Source organism: Gopherus flavomarginatus, chromosome 6 (genome assembly GCF_025201925.1).
Source record: "Gopherus flavomarginatus isolate rGopFla2 chromosome 6, rGopFla2.mat.asm, whole genome shotgun sequence".
Classification (NCBI taxonomy): Eukaryota; Metazoa; Chordata; order Testudines; family Testudinidae; genus Gopherus; species Gopherus flavomarginatus.
Window position 1 is genome coordinate 34,122,174 of NC_066622.1, and position 17,012 is coordinate 34,139,185.

Consider the following 17,012-nt stretch of genomic DNA (forward strand, 5'->3'; position numbering starts at 1 on the left):
CCCGCGTGCCTCTCCCCGAGTGGATCGGGCCCCACGCGGGAGGGGAACAGGCACCGCCCAGCCAGCGAGAATGGCCGGCGGCTCCGGCCTTTGCCAGCCCCGGAGCAGTGACAGAAGGGTCCTGACCTGCTAGTCCCAGGGGTACCCAGAGCCAGAATGATAGCGGGGGGGGGGGGGGGGGACAGGCACCAGCTGGGGTGGTAGGGGGAGGAAGGGTCTCTGAGGCACTGGAGTGGGTGGGCAGAGCTATCAGGCCCAGGACTAACCAGTGTGGGGACAAGTGCAGTTCCTGAGCACCCCCCCCCCCCGCAGAGAAGCCCAGAACATCACTTTTTTTTCTTTTTATTGTTCATCTTTTATCAAAACATGAAGTCGATGACACTTCGCCCCCTGCGGGGCCAGGCCACCCATGGCTCTGTCTGTCCATCCATCTGGAGGGGAAGGAGGCAGTTTGGGAACAAAAATACATGCCAGGGCTAGCTCTGCCCCTCTGTGTGAGGAACACTACCCCCAGACACCTGGACAGGAGCAGGGCAGGGGTAGCAACCTTGCAAGAGGCAAGGGAGGGCATAGAGACGAATACTCCCGCCATTGCCCCTCATTATCACTTCTGCCAGGAGAGGGGACAAGGCTGCCTTTAGGCCCAGCTAGTTTCCCCCATCCATCCACCCACCCTCCCCTTGCCCACGGTCTGGATTCTGATCCCCTCCTCCCACATGATCCATCTGCTCCCTCACCACTATAAATACAAGCAACAGTGAGCTACTCTCATCCATACCTGACACAGCAGAACCCTCCCCTTCCCAGCAGTGGGGGCAGTGCACCACCTGCACCCCCCCACCATGGGATAGGGACAAGGGCTGCAGGAAGGCGGGGGTGCCCTCCCCCACCAGCAGTGGGATACAGGGAGGCTCCTTGCTCCTGCACATTCCAAAATTTGCTTCTGGTCCAGCAGCACTGCTTGGGGAACAGGCTGAGTTAGATAGGGGACCATCCCTCCCACACACACAGAGGAAGGGCAGCCAAAAGCGTGTGTGAGAGGAGTAGTGAGTCCTTCTAGGGCAGGAAGGGGGGTGTCAAAGTATCAGGCCAGCCAAAGTGTTTGGTCCCACTGTTGTGCCGGGGCACCTAAATGTTTCTGGAGAACTGGGTGACTGGGCAGCTGCTCCCACCCCCACCCCTCCTGGGAGGGGCCTCTGATCAGCAAGGGGTGTTGGATAGTAACACAGCAACCTGGCTCCCAGCCCAAGGATTTGTCATTCACAACCAGGAGCAAATATTGCTGGAAATTAGTCTATGAAGCAGCTCAGAGAAAGATAAGGGTGGTAGGGGCTGGGCACTCCCACCTCCCTGCCACCCCTATACTGTGAAGGGCTGGGGGTGGTGTCAGAACATCCCATCTGCCCTTCACAGAGGAGACTAGCCCTGAAATACAGGGAGAGGGGTGGATACTGCTGGCTCAAGGCCCCCTCCCTGCCTGTGAAGCCTGGGGGGAGGGTGGGGGAGCATCATTCTTCACTCCAAGCCCCCCCCTCCACCCCCGCCACACGGTATTATCGCAGGGAGATGCTCCAATCGGCTCCGATGTTGACGCCAGGTTTGCGGAGAGTCAGGACAGAGGTCTCTGGCTCATGCTGGAAATCCAGGCGCGTCTCGGCCATGCCTGCAGGAGGTGGGAGGGCGGCCATTAGAAAGGAGAGTTCCCTGGAGTACTCTCCCCCATCCCACAACTTGGACCCAACCCCCACAGAACATTTACTGCCATCGCCTATAACTGGACCACGAAGTCCAGAGGCCCCTTGGTCCTGTGCCCCTACTCACCAGGCTGTCTGAGGAAGACGGCAGCTGGCTTCCCTGCTCCCAGGATCACCACCCGCTCAATCCAGGCTGGGCTCTCGAAGATGCCCTTGGAATCCGCCGATCTAGAAAAGGGGACAGAGCCTGGGGGTCAGAGGCTGCCAGATAAGGAGCAGAGCCAGGCTGTCCAGGGCAGGCAGCACTGCTAGGTCAGCACTGTATGTGCGGGGAAGGGAGGTTACCTGGCAGTCTGGGAGGAATTGTGGGCTGGTGGCATTTGAGAAGAGGGGTGTCAGCATTGTGCTGGTACAGCGTGGGTACCAGCATCAAAGTGGGACAGGGTAGGGTGGCAGCCCAGCGCTGGGGGAGGGTTGGGAGGTGGGCGGAAGAGAGGTGCAGTGCCAATAACAAGCCAGCACCATGTGGGTACCTGGCTGTCAGAGTGTTGCTGGCAAAGCTGAAGTGGCGGTGCAGGTACTGGGCCTTGCTCTCGAAGTTGTACGTGTGCCCATCGTCAATGAAGAGCTCTCCTTCTGCTGTACCCTGTGTGGAGACAGAAGCTGGTAAATAGTGGCAGGGTTACTAGGAAACCCCCACCCTGGGGCCCTGCATCACTCACCTGGGGGCTGAGCGCCACGTAGAGTGTATAGGGGTCACGGTACATGCAGTCTGATGAGCGGCGTACCCGCTCCTTCCGTGGCACAATGCTCCCGCCCCGCTGGTACACAGGGATCTGCAGGGAGAGAAGTGGTCAGTAGCCCTAGCCAGAGCTGCCCTTCGGCTGGATTGAAGCCATGCCCCTGGAGGGGAAAGGCCCCGTGTCCCATTGCCCACACACAGAGCCAGCCAACCCCCCTATCCTGGAGCTGAATCAGAGCCAGAGCCCCCTAGAAGTGAAGGCCCCATGTCCCATTCCCAGTGAGGATGCCCCTCCATGACTCACACTGCTCAGGACGACCGGCACATAGAGCGTCTGGGGGGCATGGTGCTTCTGGTGCGAATGGACATCATACCAAACCTGCCAAGAGAGAAGTTACAGAGGATGCCAACAGCAAGTGCCCCATAGTTCTCAGCATCCTGCTGCCCTTCCACCACGAGCCACCTCCCTCCTCACCTGTCCTTTGCCAGGCAGGTAGACCTGCACACCGTGGGCTCCCTGCTCCGTCACTGGGTGGACCAGCAATGCATTACCTGAGGGGAGGACACAGCAAGGTCAGCAGCACCTAGGACATGGGGGGAGGGGGAGGGGACAGGAGGGCAGCACCTACCCCCAGCCAGGGATCCCCATGGGCTGGGCACTCACCGATCAGGAACTGGTCATCAATGCTGAAGGTGGTGACGTCATCAGGGTACTCCACCCAGAGCGGCCTGGAACAGAGCAGGGCATGAGCGGGGGACCAGACCCTGACGCCCATGAGTCCCCCAAGCTCCTGCACTGTTACGAGCAGTGCCCCTGCCCCGAGCCACCCCCATTACATAGCAACGCCTCCCCCCAACTCCATCACCAGCCATGCCCTCACCCCAAGAGGTCCCACACTGTCCCCAATGGTGCCTTCTCCAGTAGTGTCCTACCAAGAGCTCCCAGCAGTGCGCCACCCACTCAGTCTCCAGCGGTGCTCCCACTCCAAGAGCTTCCCCCACTCCATCCCGAACCATGCCCCTGACCCTAGAACCCCCCCCAACTACCCAGCCCAAGAGGCCCCACACTATCCAGTGATGCCTGTGCCTCAAAATCTCTATTCTCCAACCTCTGCTCACCTCATGACTGGCTGACCAGAGCGGTAGCTGTGATAGAAGGTCGTGTACCAGTAGGGCAGCAGGGCATAGCGCTGGCGGATGGCAGCACGGATCAAGGCCTTGTTCTCCTCCCCAAACAGCCAGGGCTCACGCCGCACAGTGTCCAGGTGGGCATGAGTTCGGTAGAAGGGCTGGTAGGCGCCGACCTGGTACCAGCGCACCAGCAGCTCCGCATCCGGGCTCTTGAAAAAGCCACCCACATCAGCTGCAGCACGACAGACAGGGCCAAGTTGAGTGCCTGGTCTGGCCCCAGGCCCCAATGTCCCCCACCAATCTTCCTCCTGCCCCCTAAGAGATGGGGCTGTGGAGAGAGAGCCCAGTTCTGACCCCAACACCCCCCTGCTCCGCCCAGCACCAGAGGTGAAAACCTGACCCTAAGCCCCTCAGGCCCCCAACCCACTGAGAGACAGTGCCAAGGTAGGAGTGACCAGTCTGACCCCCAACTGCCTCCCACCTCTGTCCTGCCAACCCCTAGCCCTCAGCCACAGCCTGGAAGGACAGCAACCAAGGCCAGCCCTGCCCCACGCACGCACACACCACCGCAGAAGGAGATGCCCGTCAGGGCCAGGCTCAGGCACATGGGTATGGAGATCTTCATGTGGTCCCACTCGGCCGCATTGTCTCCCGTCCACACTGCGCCTGTGAGGTGGTGGGCACCAGAGAAAGGGGTGAGCACAGAGCAGTCCCCTGTGCTCAAGAGGTTACAAGACTCCCCTGACCCTGGGATGTGCAGTCTGGTGCACCAAAAACACTCGTGCCAGGTCTTAAATGAAACCCAGGCTCAGACTGGTCATTGCTATGGGTGTGAAACGTATGGAGATCCATGACAGGCAGTACTGCCCACGCCGTCTGCCAGGCAGTACCCAGGCAGAGCTGCTCAACAGCTTTCTACCATGCCAGGTGTGCATTCACCTGGCTCTTGGGTGGCATGTAAATGGAGCATTGCAAACCAACGCCGCAGAAGCCCCGATTGCATATGAAGTCAAGAGGAAGGAGGGATGTGAAATCAATAGGGCAGTGGCACACTGCCATGGGGCGAACCTGGGGACAGACAAGGAAATCTGGGGGGTAAAAGGTGGCAACCCCCCTCCTTTCTCCTGCACATAAGAAAGCAACTGGGCAGTGCAATCACATCCATGAAAATGAGCACAACCAGCCTCACTTGAAAGGCTGCAAAGGATATTCAGGGTGAGCGAAAGGGCTTTCGCCAGATCAGCCTGCGACATGTCTCGAGAAACTGGCTGCTGCTTCTGGTTTGTGTGGGACCCTTTCGTCCCCATTATCCTAGCTCACGATCTCAGTCCTGGGTCCCCTGAAAACCATCACAGCCTCTCCACTACCCGCCCCCACAAGGGCACTGGGGGGCAAAGCGCCCCCACCCACTCACCGTAGCGCTGGGAGCCGGCAAAGAAGGCACGGCTCAGCACGAAGGGGCGCTCCAGGCCCCCCGAACGCTGCTCCAGTCCCTGCGCTGTCGCCATTTGCTGCCAGAGGGAAAAGAGACTCTGTGAGAGTGATGGGCAGAGTCTGCCAACACCTTTCACCAACTGGGACCTCCCCCTCCTTAGGGAAACCCCAGCCCCCTGGGAGCCTACCATGCGGTTGCAATCCCCAACCCCAAGTGAGTGACACTCTTCTCACACTGGGGACTCCCCTTCACTGGGATCTCACCATGAGGGTGACTTTTCCATCCCCCTGAGCCATGGGTCTACCCTCCCCCCACAAAGGTTTGCAGGCTCTTGAGCTCCCAACACTCCTGGTGCCTCCCCACACCATGTAGAAAGTTGTGCAGGTGGCAGTGTACCCCCCGGGTTTCTGTCCCCCTCACCACAAAGAAGGTTGTGCAGGTGGCAGTGCCCCCCAAGTACTCCCTGCCCCCTCACCACGTAGAAGCCGTAGAGGTTGTGCACATCGCGGTGCTCCCAGCCGCCCTGGTGCAGGGCGTCTTTGTACATGGTCACCTCGGGGCCGTTGAACACAGATGGTTCATTCATGTCGTTCCAAATGTACAAGTTCTCCATGGAGGTCTGGGGGACAGGGGTGGGCAATGAGAGATAGGCAGCACCCCAGTCCTCCTGCCCCACCTGGGAAAAGCTGCTGAGTCAAGGGACAGTCCAATGCTGGACCCCTAACCTGAGTGTGGAGACAGCTCACCCCATGGCTCCACTCCCTACCCATGCTTCTACTTTCACTCTACCTCGTACTGGTCATAGGAGAACATGCTGGCCCACCAGGCACGCATCTCAGGGTTGGTGAAGTCAGGGTAGCCAGACGAGCCTGCGGGAGGGTGGGGGGAGGAAATGGGAGCATTAGTGACACCATAGGGGCTCCACGCCCAGGACTCTGCCAGGCACCCCCTCCTGGCCAGCCCCACCCCCACCCCCACCCTGTCCCGGGCCACAGCCCTGTCCCCCATCCCAACTGCGTCCCCAGCTCACCTGGCCAGCACCAGCCTTCATAGTCGCTGCCATCTTTGGTCTTGACATAGAAGCCACGGGAGCGGATCTCATTGTGGACCCGGTACCCGCTGTCCACCTTGATGTGTGGGTCCACAATGGACACCATCTGGGGGGAGGGGCAAGAGACATGAACCAGGCACCCCCACAGTCAGAGGGGGGTCAAGTGGGGCAGGGCATTCCTTGCCATTCAGGCTGGGCTCATGGCCATGTATCCTGCAGGGACCTCACATAGGACCTCCTGCTGGCAGCCACCCCAGTGGCACGAGGTGGTGGGGACATCTCCCCCTCTATCTCTTGGCCCAGGATACTGCAGGGCTGGAGGAACCGACTGAGGTCCCCAGTGAAGCAGCACCGGGCAGTGCAGGTGGGCATTGGTGGGTGGGCGCCAGAGAAGTTGGGTCGGTGGAGCACGTTGGTGGGCAGGCGCCAGAGAAGTCGGGTTGAGGAGGGTGGCACTGGTGGGTAGGCGCCAGCAGGGTAGGGTCAGGGGGATATTGGTGGGTGAGTGCTGGAGAAGTTGGGTGAGGGCGGGGGGGGGAGGGGGCATTGGTGGGCAGGCGCCAGCAGGGTAGGGCCAGGGGGATGTGGTGGGCAGGTGCCAGAGAAGTTGGGAGGTGGGGTGGGGGGCACTGGTGGGTGGCTGCCAGAGAAGTTGGGTCGGGTCAGGGGGTGCGCACTAGGGAGCAGGCGCCGGAGAAGTCGGGTGTGTGTGTGGGGAATCAGTGGGTGGGTGCCAGAGAAGTCAGGTCGGGGGGGCACCGGTGGGGTTCTCACTTTGCGTCTCTTGGCAGCCAGGCGCCCCAGCATGTTGCGGGGCTGGGGGAACTTGTTGGGGTCCCAGGTGAAGTAGCGCTTGCCGTCGGTGTGCTCGATATCCAGCCAGATGACATCGTAGGGGATGTCGTTTGTGTCGAAGCCATCGTCCACGGCAGCCACGTCCTCCTCGTCATTGTAGTTCCAGCGGCTCTGGTGATAGGCCATGGCAAAGAGCGGGGGCAGGGCCTGTGTGCCTGGGGGAAATAGGAACCAATACATGGGGCGCCCCAGCCACCTTGTGGAGCCACCTTTCCCTTGCACCTGACTCCCCTGACAGGGCTGTGCAGCGACCCTGCAGCCTGGCCTGACGCAGCCCCTGGATCCCCGAGGGCCCTGTAACCTCATTCCCACTTCTCTGTACCCATCAGGGCTGCGTAAACTCTCCCCTCCTCCTGTACCCGTCAGGGCCACATACCCCCGCCCACTGACCTGTCCCCACCAGGGCCTTGTATTCCCCTCCCCCACCACTCGTACCCATCAGGGCTGGTAACCCTCCCCTCATCCAGGCCTCCCACCAGGGCCATGTACCCCCGCCCCCTGGCCTGTACCCACCAGGGCCTTGTATTCCCCCTCCCCCACCACCCGTACCCATCAGGGCTGGGTAACTCCCCCTCCCTGGCCTGTACCAGTCAGGGCTGTGTACTGCCTGAAGACATCGGTGGGTGCAGGCCCCAGCAGCAGAAAGACATCGATGATGCCGCTCTCTGACATCCAGCGCACGTCAGTCTGAGGGGTCTCGCCGCCCCCCTGCATGTAATCCAGCATCTTCCCAAACAGTGTCTGCAGATGGAGCCATCAGCAATGGAGGGGAGGGGTGTACCTGCTCCCCCACTGTCTCCCTCCAACCCCTCCACTCAGAGCCAGCCCCATCCCCACACAGTACCCAACAGGAGCCAGCTTCCTTTCCCCTGCTTGGAACTACCCCTCCACAGAGCTGACACACTCCACACACATTATCCCCCCAGGAGACGATTTCTGAACCCCGACCTGCCAGCCCAGCAGGAGCCCGTGCCCCCATACCTTGCCAGCTGTGTTGGAGCTGATGTCGACCCAAGTCTCAGCGGCATTGAGCCAGAAGATGCCCAGGGTGCGCTGGGTGTTGTGGGCCAGCAGGAACGGCACGGAGCCGTACAGTGCCATGGGGTTGTACAGCTCATATTGGAATACATCCAGGTTGTAGAGGCGGTATGGGTCACCCCCCCTGCAGGGACACATCAGGTCACTGCCCTGCCCTGCCCTTCCCATCCCCAACCCTGAGAGGAGCAGCACCCCGTCCCCCAACAGTCCCTCAGCCTCCCCTCCCTCCAGCCCCAACAGGGGGAGCACTCCTGCATTGCCCATGGGCCCAGACAGGCACAGAACCCCCCCGCAGCGCCAATGGGCCCCCTCCTCACTCAGTGGTGCGCAGGCGCAGGTTGTCGGCGTGCTCCGGGATCCCATAGACATGCTCAAAGCCAGGCAGCGAGAAATCCAGCCCCACCGAGGTCGGCCCTGGAATGAGGGGGTCGTGATAACGCTACAGCTCTCGTTATCCAGGACCTGAGGGTCCTGGGCAGCACGGCACCGCCAGGCTCTGCCCAGAAAGGGGCCTCCTTGCCCCAGCACTGTGCCCCCATGCTGGCTGTGCAGGCTGGGGCCCAGTGTCACTCCCACTGCCAGCGCCCCCTAGAGCCTTTTGCTGTGGTGGCAAGGCAGGCAGGGGCACTGGTCTCCTCCAACCAATGGGCCTGTCTAGCCCAGTAACCCCCGGCTCTGGGTCAGAGCAATGGGCCCACCTAGCTCAGTAAACCCTCCTCCGCCACCCCCGACTCCAGATCAGAGTAATGGGCCTGTTTAGCCCAGTAACCCCCTGCTAACTCCAGATCAGAGCAATGGGCCCGCTTAGCCCAGTAACCCCCACCCCTTGACTCCAGAACAGAGCAATGGGCCCGCCTAGCCCAGTATCTTCCCAACTCCAGATCAGAGCAATGGGCCCGCCTAGCCCCACATGGTAGGGTCAGGATGGCTCTCACCATTGGGCTTGCTGTCCGTGTGGGTCTTGAACGTCTCTTCCCAGGAACCCAGTTCCTCTTCAGCCCGGTCCGGCTCGTCTGACACCTCCTCTGACTGAGAGGGATGGAAGTTAGACAGGGGAGCTGCAGGGATGAGTACGGGTGCCCCCAAGCTCCCAGTCACACCCACGGGGCACCCTTCTGGGGGAGCAGGACAGCCTCCACATGCATGAGGCACAGCAGTCAAGACCTCTACATGCCTTTGCACCCAGTTACTGCTCAGCTACCCCCTTCCCACAGAGGCTCTACCCGTGCCACCACACAAGTCCTCCTCACCACTGCCCCCTGAGTCTCTGCACAGGGCTCCCACCCCCTGCTCCACACGAGTCCCCTTCTCTCTCACACACCTTTGTGCTCTTCTCACTGGACTCCTGCTCCCCAGGCACAGCTGGCTCAGTCTCCTCCCCGGCTGCTCCGCCCTCCAGGGCTGACTCCTTTGGCTCCTCCCTGAAAGAGGCAGAGGGAAGAAAAGCTGGCTCAGCACCTGCCCCGGGCACCACCAAGGCACGGCAGCGCCAGGGATGACACCCCAAGCTGGGCACAGCAGCATCTCCATGGCAGGCAGGCACCATTAGTCTCTAGAAGCAGGAATCACTCACACACAGGCTGGCACCAGGTTAGCGGGGATGGCGGGCAAGGGGGACAGCCCAGCCCAGATGTACCCAAACTCTGCAGGGAGCTCCCCGACCTGACTCTTTCCCTCTGAGCAGAGCCTTCCCCCTATGCCAGGGAGGGTGCTGCCCCCACCCCTGACACTCCACAGTCCAGGGGGCTGGGTCCTCCATGCTAACACACTCGGAAGCAGGTCTCATCACCCAAAAGGAGAGCAAGCATCCCAGCCATCGGGGTCCTATGGAGCTATATGCTGGGGCGGCTACAGAGAGAGAGAGGAGCAGAGACTGGTGTAAAGGGGGTTCAGAGAGTCTCAGATTGGGGCTCCAATACCACTGTGAGGGAGGGGACAGTGCCAGGTGTCTCCCAGCCCCAGGGCAGCCCCTTCCCTGATAGCGTTCATTGGAAGATTGGATTCAGTCTGAGGGGGGCAGGGCTGGGCTCACTTGTCCCTGCAACCACTCTCCCACCCTTGGATAAAGCCACTCCCCCTGCATGGCCTCTGGGGCAGGGCACAGCCCCGCTCCCCACCTGATCCCCATTCCTTCCTTCCTCAGGAGACACAGCCCCTCCCTGGCCCACCTCCTGCCCTGCCTGGCCCCCAGGCGGACAAAGCCCCTCCCCAACCTGCCCCCCTGGGAGGAAACAATCCACAAACAAATTCCACCTGTCCAAGTCCACAGAGCCCCCATGTCACCCTCCCCTAGCTCCTGCAGGTAGCTGCCCAGGCAGGCCCCAGCCCTGAGCAACTAGGGGCTCCCATGCACCTGCCGGCTCCCTCCCTGTGTGCGTCTTGCCTGCCTGGCACAGCCTGCCACCGGGGCAGGGATTAAGTCACTGAGGGTCTGGGGAGTGCTCGGAGGGAATGAGGCAGGGGGTGAACACCATCCCCCTGGGACTAGAGGAGGGGGAAGGATCAGCCCCAGGGCTCCTCAGATCTGGACATGGGGGAAGGAGGAAGGGATTGGCCCCAGGGCTCCCCAGCTGTAGTACTACAGCCCCCGGCTACGCGCGGGTTGTGGGGGTCACAGACAGTAGCAGAAGCTGTGGATTTACCTATAGAAAAGGCTCTTGATCTTATCCCACAAGCTACCGACCGAGCTACTAACTTTATCCGAGAAACTGGGGCCGGGGGAGGCACAACCAACAAAACAGAAACAGTGAGAGTCAGTGCATGGAATTCCAGACCCAGAGATCCCCGCCCCCCTTCACCTGCCCCTCACCAGGCCCTGCGCCCCCAGGAGCACAATAGATGCAGCAGGGACTGCTCCCCCTCCCAGCTGTGCCTCCTAACAGAGTCACAGCAAGGGGCCGGACCCCAGCCCCTGCCCCCTCCAGCCCCCCAGCGACCAGCCCTGGGAAACAGCCCCCAACCATGGTCTCCAGAGAGAAGAAATCGAGAGGTTTGGGCTGTTCACCAACAGCTTGAACATGGACCCTGCCTCACTACAGCACCCCCCTGCTGGGAGAGGCCAGGGCTGGAGTAGCTGGGAGCTCTCCCTGAAGCCAGCTCCTGCCCAGCCCCCTACATGGCCCCTGCCAGGAGAGGCTTGGACTGAGCACACTAAGCTGAATGGAAGCTGGTCACCCCTCAGGGATCAGAGCCCTGCTAGCTCTCAGGGACACAACCCCACCTGCAGGGAGGGACTCACAGCTGCCAGGGCTACAGGCTGGACAGGCCCAGAGCTCCCCTTCCCCTGGTACTCACGAGTCCTTCCGGTGCCGCAGGTGCTCGAAGTGAAGCAGCCCGCGGGGGTTGACGCTCAGCACCAGCTCCCGTCCCTGCAGCAGGTCCATGCGGAACGGCTTCCCTGTCAGGATCAGCTTGTGTCCAGAGTCGCCCAGCGAGAGCTCCACACTGTTCTCGTCCCGGCCCGTCACTGCCAGCCTGGGGGACAGCAGAGAGGGGATGGAGGGCAGAGATATGGACGGGGGATACAGCTAGCCTGCAGGGCCAGAGCCATGGGGGACCCCCTGCCCATCTCCCCTCACCTGCTTACCCAGGGAGCACAGCTGGAAGAGTAGGCCCAAGGATCCCCCGCTGTTAGCCCCACAACTCCCCCAAGCACAGCAAAAGGGGGTCCCCCTCCCTGCAAGACCTCTTACCAGGTGGTGGGTGGGTCACGCACCAGCACATCAGGCACCTCGTAGCGTGGGCGCAACGGGCTCAGCTCATTGATCTTGATGCGCGTCATGTTCCCCTGCAGCCCGTAAAGCTCCAGCAGGAGTGGGACCTGGCGAGAATCAGTGTCAGCCTCACCCCCGTCCCAAGGCCTCCGCAGGGGACATGCCAGTCTCCCTGGCCAGAAGGAACCCTGGGAATCGCTTTGAAGAGCTGGGGAGCCATGCATCACCCTGCTATGCAGAGGTGAGAGGGGCACTGTTGGAAACAGAACTAGGTGTCCTGGCTCCCAGCCCTCCTGCTCCAACCCACTGGCTCCCACTCCCCTCCAGCACCGGGAATAGAACCCAGGAGCCCTAGTTCTCAGTCCCCTTGCCTCATTAGGCTCCACTTCTCTCCCAGAACTGGAGACAGAAACCAGGAGCAGTAGTTAGTCCTAAATCTGAAGGTGCTCTAATGCCAATAAAATACTGATTTTCTTACACAAGAATTATTAAATGAATTCACATTTTAGTTGTATTCTCAACGCCTAGTGCATGATCATGGCTAAACCAGGCCTGGCTGAGGACTGGCAAGTTATCCAAATGGACGTGTCCAGATTAAAAACAACATACCCAGACACACACACACATTTATGGTGGGGGGTGCCAAACCTGTGCAGATCGGAGGGAACTGAATCGAGAGACATACCGGGGACTCCAGAGAGGTCTGGCTACATGTCCTGGCTGCTCTAGGGTTACCCTTCTTGAGTCCTTTCCAACAAGGTTCCTGCCAACCTCTCCACCCCAGCTCATACGGCCACGCCAGTCCCTGCTCTGTAACCAGCTGTGGCCTTTGCAGCCTTTAGTCTCCAGCTCTAATGCCATCCTCCCAGGACTCACCCACATTGCATCCTGCTCACTCCAGGGCACACAGACCCCCACACCCATGCCCTGGCCCCAGAGCTGAGCTGCCCAGATGCAGTGGCTCATGTGACCTGTCCAGAGAAGGAGCTGTCGAGCCCCTGCCCTGGAGGGTGAGGGTCATGTACCTCTGCTGGCTGCACTAGATGCTGTCACTCACTTTAGAGCTTTGCGAAGTCCAGCAGGACCACACTTGCAACATGCTGCTCATCGTGAGTGAGCATGTCCCCCAGCAGCATGGAGGCTCAGGGACCAATCCCCCTTACGGCTCGACTACAATATTGCTACTGCTGCTGAACAGTATCAGAACAGCTTCCGGTGCAATGCCACCACTGCCAAGAAATCCTGACTCCCACCCAGCCTCTGCTCTCATCACACCCAGGACCCGCATCTCAGGGCTGGGCCCTACCTTAGTCACAGGCCTCTCAAGCTCCCACCCCAATCTGGGCCCCCCTCACCTTGTTCACTTCGTTGACAAGCTGCAGTTTCATGGAGTCCTGGCTGAGCTGGAGAGACTCCAGCAATGCCCTGTAAGGGGAGCTCCCGGGCTTCACACTCCTCTGGCGCCTGGGGACAGGGGGAGGGTTAGAGCAGCCAGCGCCAGGAGCAGCCTCCAGGGGAGGTGCTCAGCCTGGCTCCCAACAGCAGCGCAGCTTGTTTGTATCTCTGCTCCCCCCCTTGGGGAGAGAATCCAGGCTGGGAGCTGCACAACAGCCCACCCCCCACGGAAACCCACTGCCAGCGCAAGGGGGCGTGGCTAGAGGGAGCAGCAGTTCCTGGTCCCACCTGGGGGCCATGATCCTCCCAGCCCGTCCCCTCCAGTCCAGCTGCCTGCCCTCGCTGTTCCCCATTTGCTTTCTTCAGCCTCATGCCCCTGCCCTGCTACTCACTTGCAGAAGGAGCTTTGCTCACATGTCTTGAAGTTGCTCCTGTCCACAGCAAAGGCAGCAGCAAGGCAAAGGGCCATCCAGGCGAGAGCTGCCATCCCCAGCCTGGAAGAGAGCCGGGGTCAGGAGGCGAGCTCTGGGGAACGCCCAGCCCAGCCCTGCACATGGGTTTCCCAGAGGGGGCAGCACTGGTTTCAGGGTACCCAGCACCTGCCCTGAGTCAGGGACAGCATTGGCCCCTTGCTAGGGTTAATGCCAGTGTGTGTGTGGAGGGAGATGGGACTTGGGGGGAATTAATGAATCTGCATCAGAGTTAACCCCAGTGCCAGGAGAGGAGAGACAGCACTGCCCCCACTTACAAGGGCAACATGGGTCTCAGGGGGCAGTTCAGCGCAGGTCTTGCCCTAGGGGCACCCACCTCCGGCACTTGGCACTCAGGACAGGGCAAATATAGCTGGCAGACCCCCTCATCCTGACAGACTCTTGGGAGAAGCCCATTTCCCTCCTTCCCAGGGCAGAAGCCCCAGGTGAGCCAGATGAGCCATGGGATTCATTAAAGGACCTGCTATTGGGTCCCTCTGCCCCATGGGCCCCTTTGACATGCAGGCAAGGGGCACTGGGAGAGGTTCTACCTGGCAGTCACCCTCGCAGGGGCAGCTCCTGATGCAGCAGAGGGAGGAGGCGAAGGACAAGGTCCCTTCACGCTGGTATGGAGCAAAGAGCAGCTTCCTGCAAGAAGCGCTTGCAACACAGGCCGCAGGGCCATGCAGCACCATGTGAACGGGGCTTGCTACTCGGTGCCAGCCAGCCACCCTGTTAGAGCATGAACTCTTCCTCCCTGCACCATGGCAAATCCCAGCGCTGGCCAGGCTAGGCTCAGCCTCTGCCACCAGCACCTGGGTTTCACAGCGCTGCGGGTCTGGACTAAAGGGCCCCAGCAGAACTGTGCACGGGGAGCCCAATGCTGGACAGCAGGGGCTGCAAGACAGGACTGAGGGGCACTAGCATAGGTAGTGATCAGGGAAGGGCTCTGGTCACACGAGCCAACCTGTTCCTTCCTACCTGGCCCCACTACACCCCTAGAGCCCTAATATCAAGCCCCCTGCCACCAGGGCTAATGCGTCCCATTATCCTGGGGAGGGGGACAATGCCCCCAGACCTCCACTCCCAGGGCTGCTCCCCCGACAGTCCCTCCCTGCCAGAGCTGGCCCCTAGCATCCGCTGGGACAGAGGATTTTAGGGCAGCCATGGGTGCAAAAGGCAGAATTGGCTCGGGGGGTGGGAGGGATTTTCAGGAGCTTGAAAGCCCTCACCCCCCCAGGAGACAAGGGAGCAGAAGGCAGTGGACAGCCCCAGGTCACTGCCAGCCCATGCTCTGAACCAGCTGCCCTGGGTGCAGTTAGCAGGTTCTGGCTGGACCCCAGTGGACGGACCAGAGCTGGTGTCTAGGGGGCAGCCTGAGCTTTGGTTGGGGGTGCTAGTATTGGGAGGGACCTAGGAGCTGGTATTAAAAGGGGGTCATGGCAGGCGAGCCGGGGCCAATGGAGGTTGTTTGGTGGGAAGGGGGAAGAGATAATATCTGAGGGAGCGTTTCTGGGGGCTGAGCACAGAGCGCTGGGCATGTGTGGGAAGGGGCTGTTATTTGGGCTTGGGGGTCTCTGGGGGTAGCCAAGTAGAGGGTAGTTGGGCGGGGGGGGGCGCTCTGGGACAGGAACAGAGAGGAGGCTGCTTGGGGAGGGGCTGGTATTGGGGGGCTGTATGGTGCGGCCGGAACAGAGGGTGCTAGGGCAGAGGCGGGTATCTGGGGGGGACCTGGGCCAGGCGGAGGATGGGGGAGGGGCTGGTATTGGGGGGCTCTAGGGTGGGGCCAGAACAGAGGGCGCTGGGGCAGAGGCTGGTATCTGGGGGGGCCCTGAGCCAGGTGGAGGATGGGGGAGGGGCTGGTATTGGGGGGCTCTAGGATGCGGCCGGAACAGAGGGCGCTGGGGCAGAGGCGGGTATCTGGGGGGGACCTGGGCCAGGCGGAGGATGGGGGAGGGGCTGGTATTGGGGGGCTCTAGGGTGGGGCCGGAACAGAGGGCGCTGGGGCAGAGGCTGGTATCTGGGGGGGCCCTGGGCCAGGCGGAGGATGGGGGAGGGGCTGGTATTGGGGGGCTCTAGGGTGGGGAGGGAACAGAGGGCGCTGGGGCAGAGGCGGGTATCTGGGGGGGCCCTGGGCCAGGCGGAGGATGGGGGAGGGGCTGGTATTGGGGGGCTCTAGGATGCGGCCGGAACAGAGGGCGCTGGGCAGAGGCGGGTATCTGGGGGGGCCCTGAGCCAGGCGGAGGATGGGGGAGGGGCTGGTATTGGGGGGCTCTAGGGTGGGGCCGGAACAGAGGGCGCTGGGGCAGAGGCTGGTATCTGGGGGGGCCCTGGGCCAGGCGGAGGATGGGGGAGGGGCTGGTATGGGGGGGCTCTAGGGTGGGGAGGGAACAGAGGGCGCTGGGGCAGAGGCGGGTATCTGGGGGGGCCCTGGGCCAGGCGGAGGATGGGGGAGGGGCTGGTATTGGGGGGCTCTAGGATGCGGCCGGAACAGAGGGCGCTGGGGCAGAGGCGGGTATCTGGGGGGGCCCTGAGCCAGGCGGAGGATGGGGGAGGGGCTGGTATTGGGGGGCTCTAGGGTGGGGAGGGAACAGAGGGCGCTGGGGCAGAGGCGGGTATCTGGGGGGGCCCTGGGCCAGGCGGAGGATGGGGGAGGGGCTGGTATTGGGGGGCTCTAGGGTGGGGACGGAACAGAGGGCGCTGGGGCAGAGGCTGGTATCTGGGGGGGCCCTGGGCCAAGCGGAGGACGGGGGAGGGGCTGGTATTGGGGGGCTCTAGGGTGGGGACGGAACAGAGGGCGCTGGGGCAGAGGCTGGTATCTGGGGGGCCCTGGGCCAGGCGGAGGATGGGGGAGGGGCTGGTATTGGGGGGCCTGGGCCAGGCATGGTCTCGGGGGGTCCCAGCGCCGGACTCGATTGGGATTCGGGGCCCTAGCGGGGGCGGGTTCCTGCCCCGGGGGGTTCTGGGTACCGGTTCCCCCGCCGGCCCCCACTCTCACCTCTCCGACGCCATCTTGGATCGAGCCTGACCCCGCACACCGCCCCCGCCAGCGCGGCTCGGTTCCCCATTGGGCGGCACGGCCTGAGCCCCTCCCCCGCCTCCCAGCTCGCCCGCCAGCCTCGTTGCTGAATTATTCGGAGAGGCCCCGCCCCGGTCATGAATATTAATGAGCGTCGGCCCCGGCCGCTCGTGCGCGGAGGTCCCCGCGCTACAGCCGGATGCTCCGGGCCCCAGGCCAAGGTGACGCTCAGCGGCTGCTGCCCACGCCCGGGGGAGCCCGGCCCTGCTCCGTCCTGCCTGAGCGCTGGGGGCCGCGCAGCCCCGGCTGGGGCAGCCCTTGGCGCTCCCGCGGGGTCACCCTCACGCACAGAGCCTCCAGCTCCAGCAATGCTGAGGGGGCCCGAACAGGCAGCTGGGGCAGAATCAGATCGGGACATCTGGTCATCCCAGCCCTGAGCCAGACACGCAGGGGCTCAGCTCAGAGGCAG

At 62.2% G+C, this 17,012-nt stretch overlaps 1 protein-coding gene across 2 annotated transcripts; it reads right to left on the reverse strand.

The window, feature by feature from the left end:
• Nucleotides 1-326: 326 nt before the first annotated feature.
• Nucleotides 327-16,573, reverse strand: GANAB (glucosidase II alpha subunit). Of its 2 annotated transcripts, XM_050960550.1 has the most exons (25): nucleotides 16,523-16,573; nucleotides 13,447-13,548; nucleotides 13,015-13,123; nucleotides 11,639-11,766; nucleotides 11,241-11,420; nucleotides 10,589-10,654; nucleotides 9,268-9,367; nucleotides 8,882-8,975; nucleotides 8,264-8,360; nucleotides 7,890-8,070; nucleotides 7,496-7,649; nucleotides 6,828-7,063; nucleotides 6,033-6,159; nucleotides 5,792-5,871; nucleotides 5,478-5,621; nucleotides 4,982-5,078; nucleotides 4,132-4,233; nucleotides 3,556-3,799; nucleotides 3,101-3,165; nucleotides 2,912-2,988; nucleotides 2,741-2,815; nucleotides 2,417-2,530; nucleotides 2,228-2,340; nucleotides 1,822-1,922; nucleotides 327-1,663 (listed from the first exon to the last, which is right to left on the reverse strand). In XM_050960550.1, exons 1-25 carry the CDS (start codon nucleotides 16,534-16,536, stop codon nucleotides 1,554-1,556), a joined length of 2,910 nt encoding a protein of 969 aa, XP_050816507.1. In that variant the 5' UTR covers nucleotides 16,537-16,573; the 3' UTR covers nucleotides 327-1,553. The 2 variants fall into 2 exon arrangements, with proteins under 2 accessions (XP_050816507.1, XP_050816506.1); XM_050960549.1 differs by lacking the exons at nucleotides 10,589-10,654; nucleotides 16,523-16,573.
• Nucleotides 16,574-17,012: the final 439 nt, after the last annotated feature.

Coding starts and splice junctions, on each gene's coding strand:
- GANAB (XM_050960550.1), bottom strand. Junction 8,976..9,267: donor CCAGTGAGAAGAGCACAAAG/GTGTGTGAGAGA, acceptor CATCCCTCTCAG/TCAGAGGAGGTGTCAGACGA. Junction 2,341..2,416: donor ACGTGGCGCTCAGCCCCCAG/GTGAGTGATGCA, acceptor GTCTCCACACAG/GGTACAGCAGAAGGAGAGCT.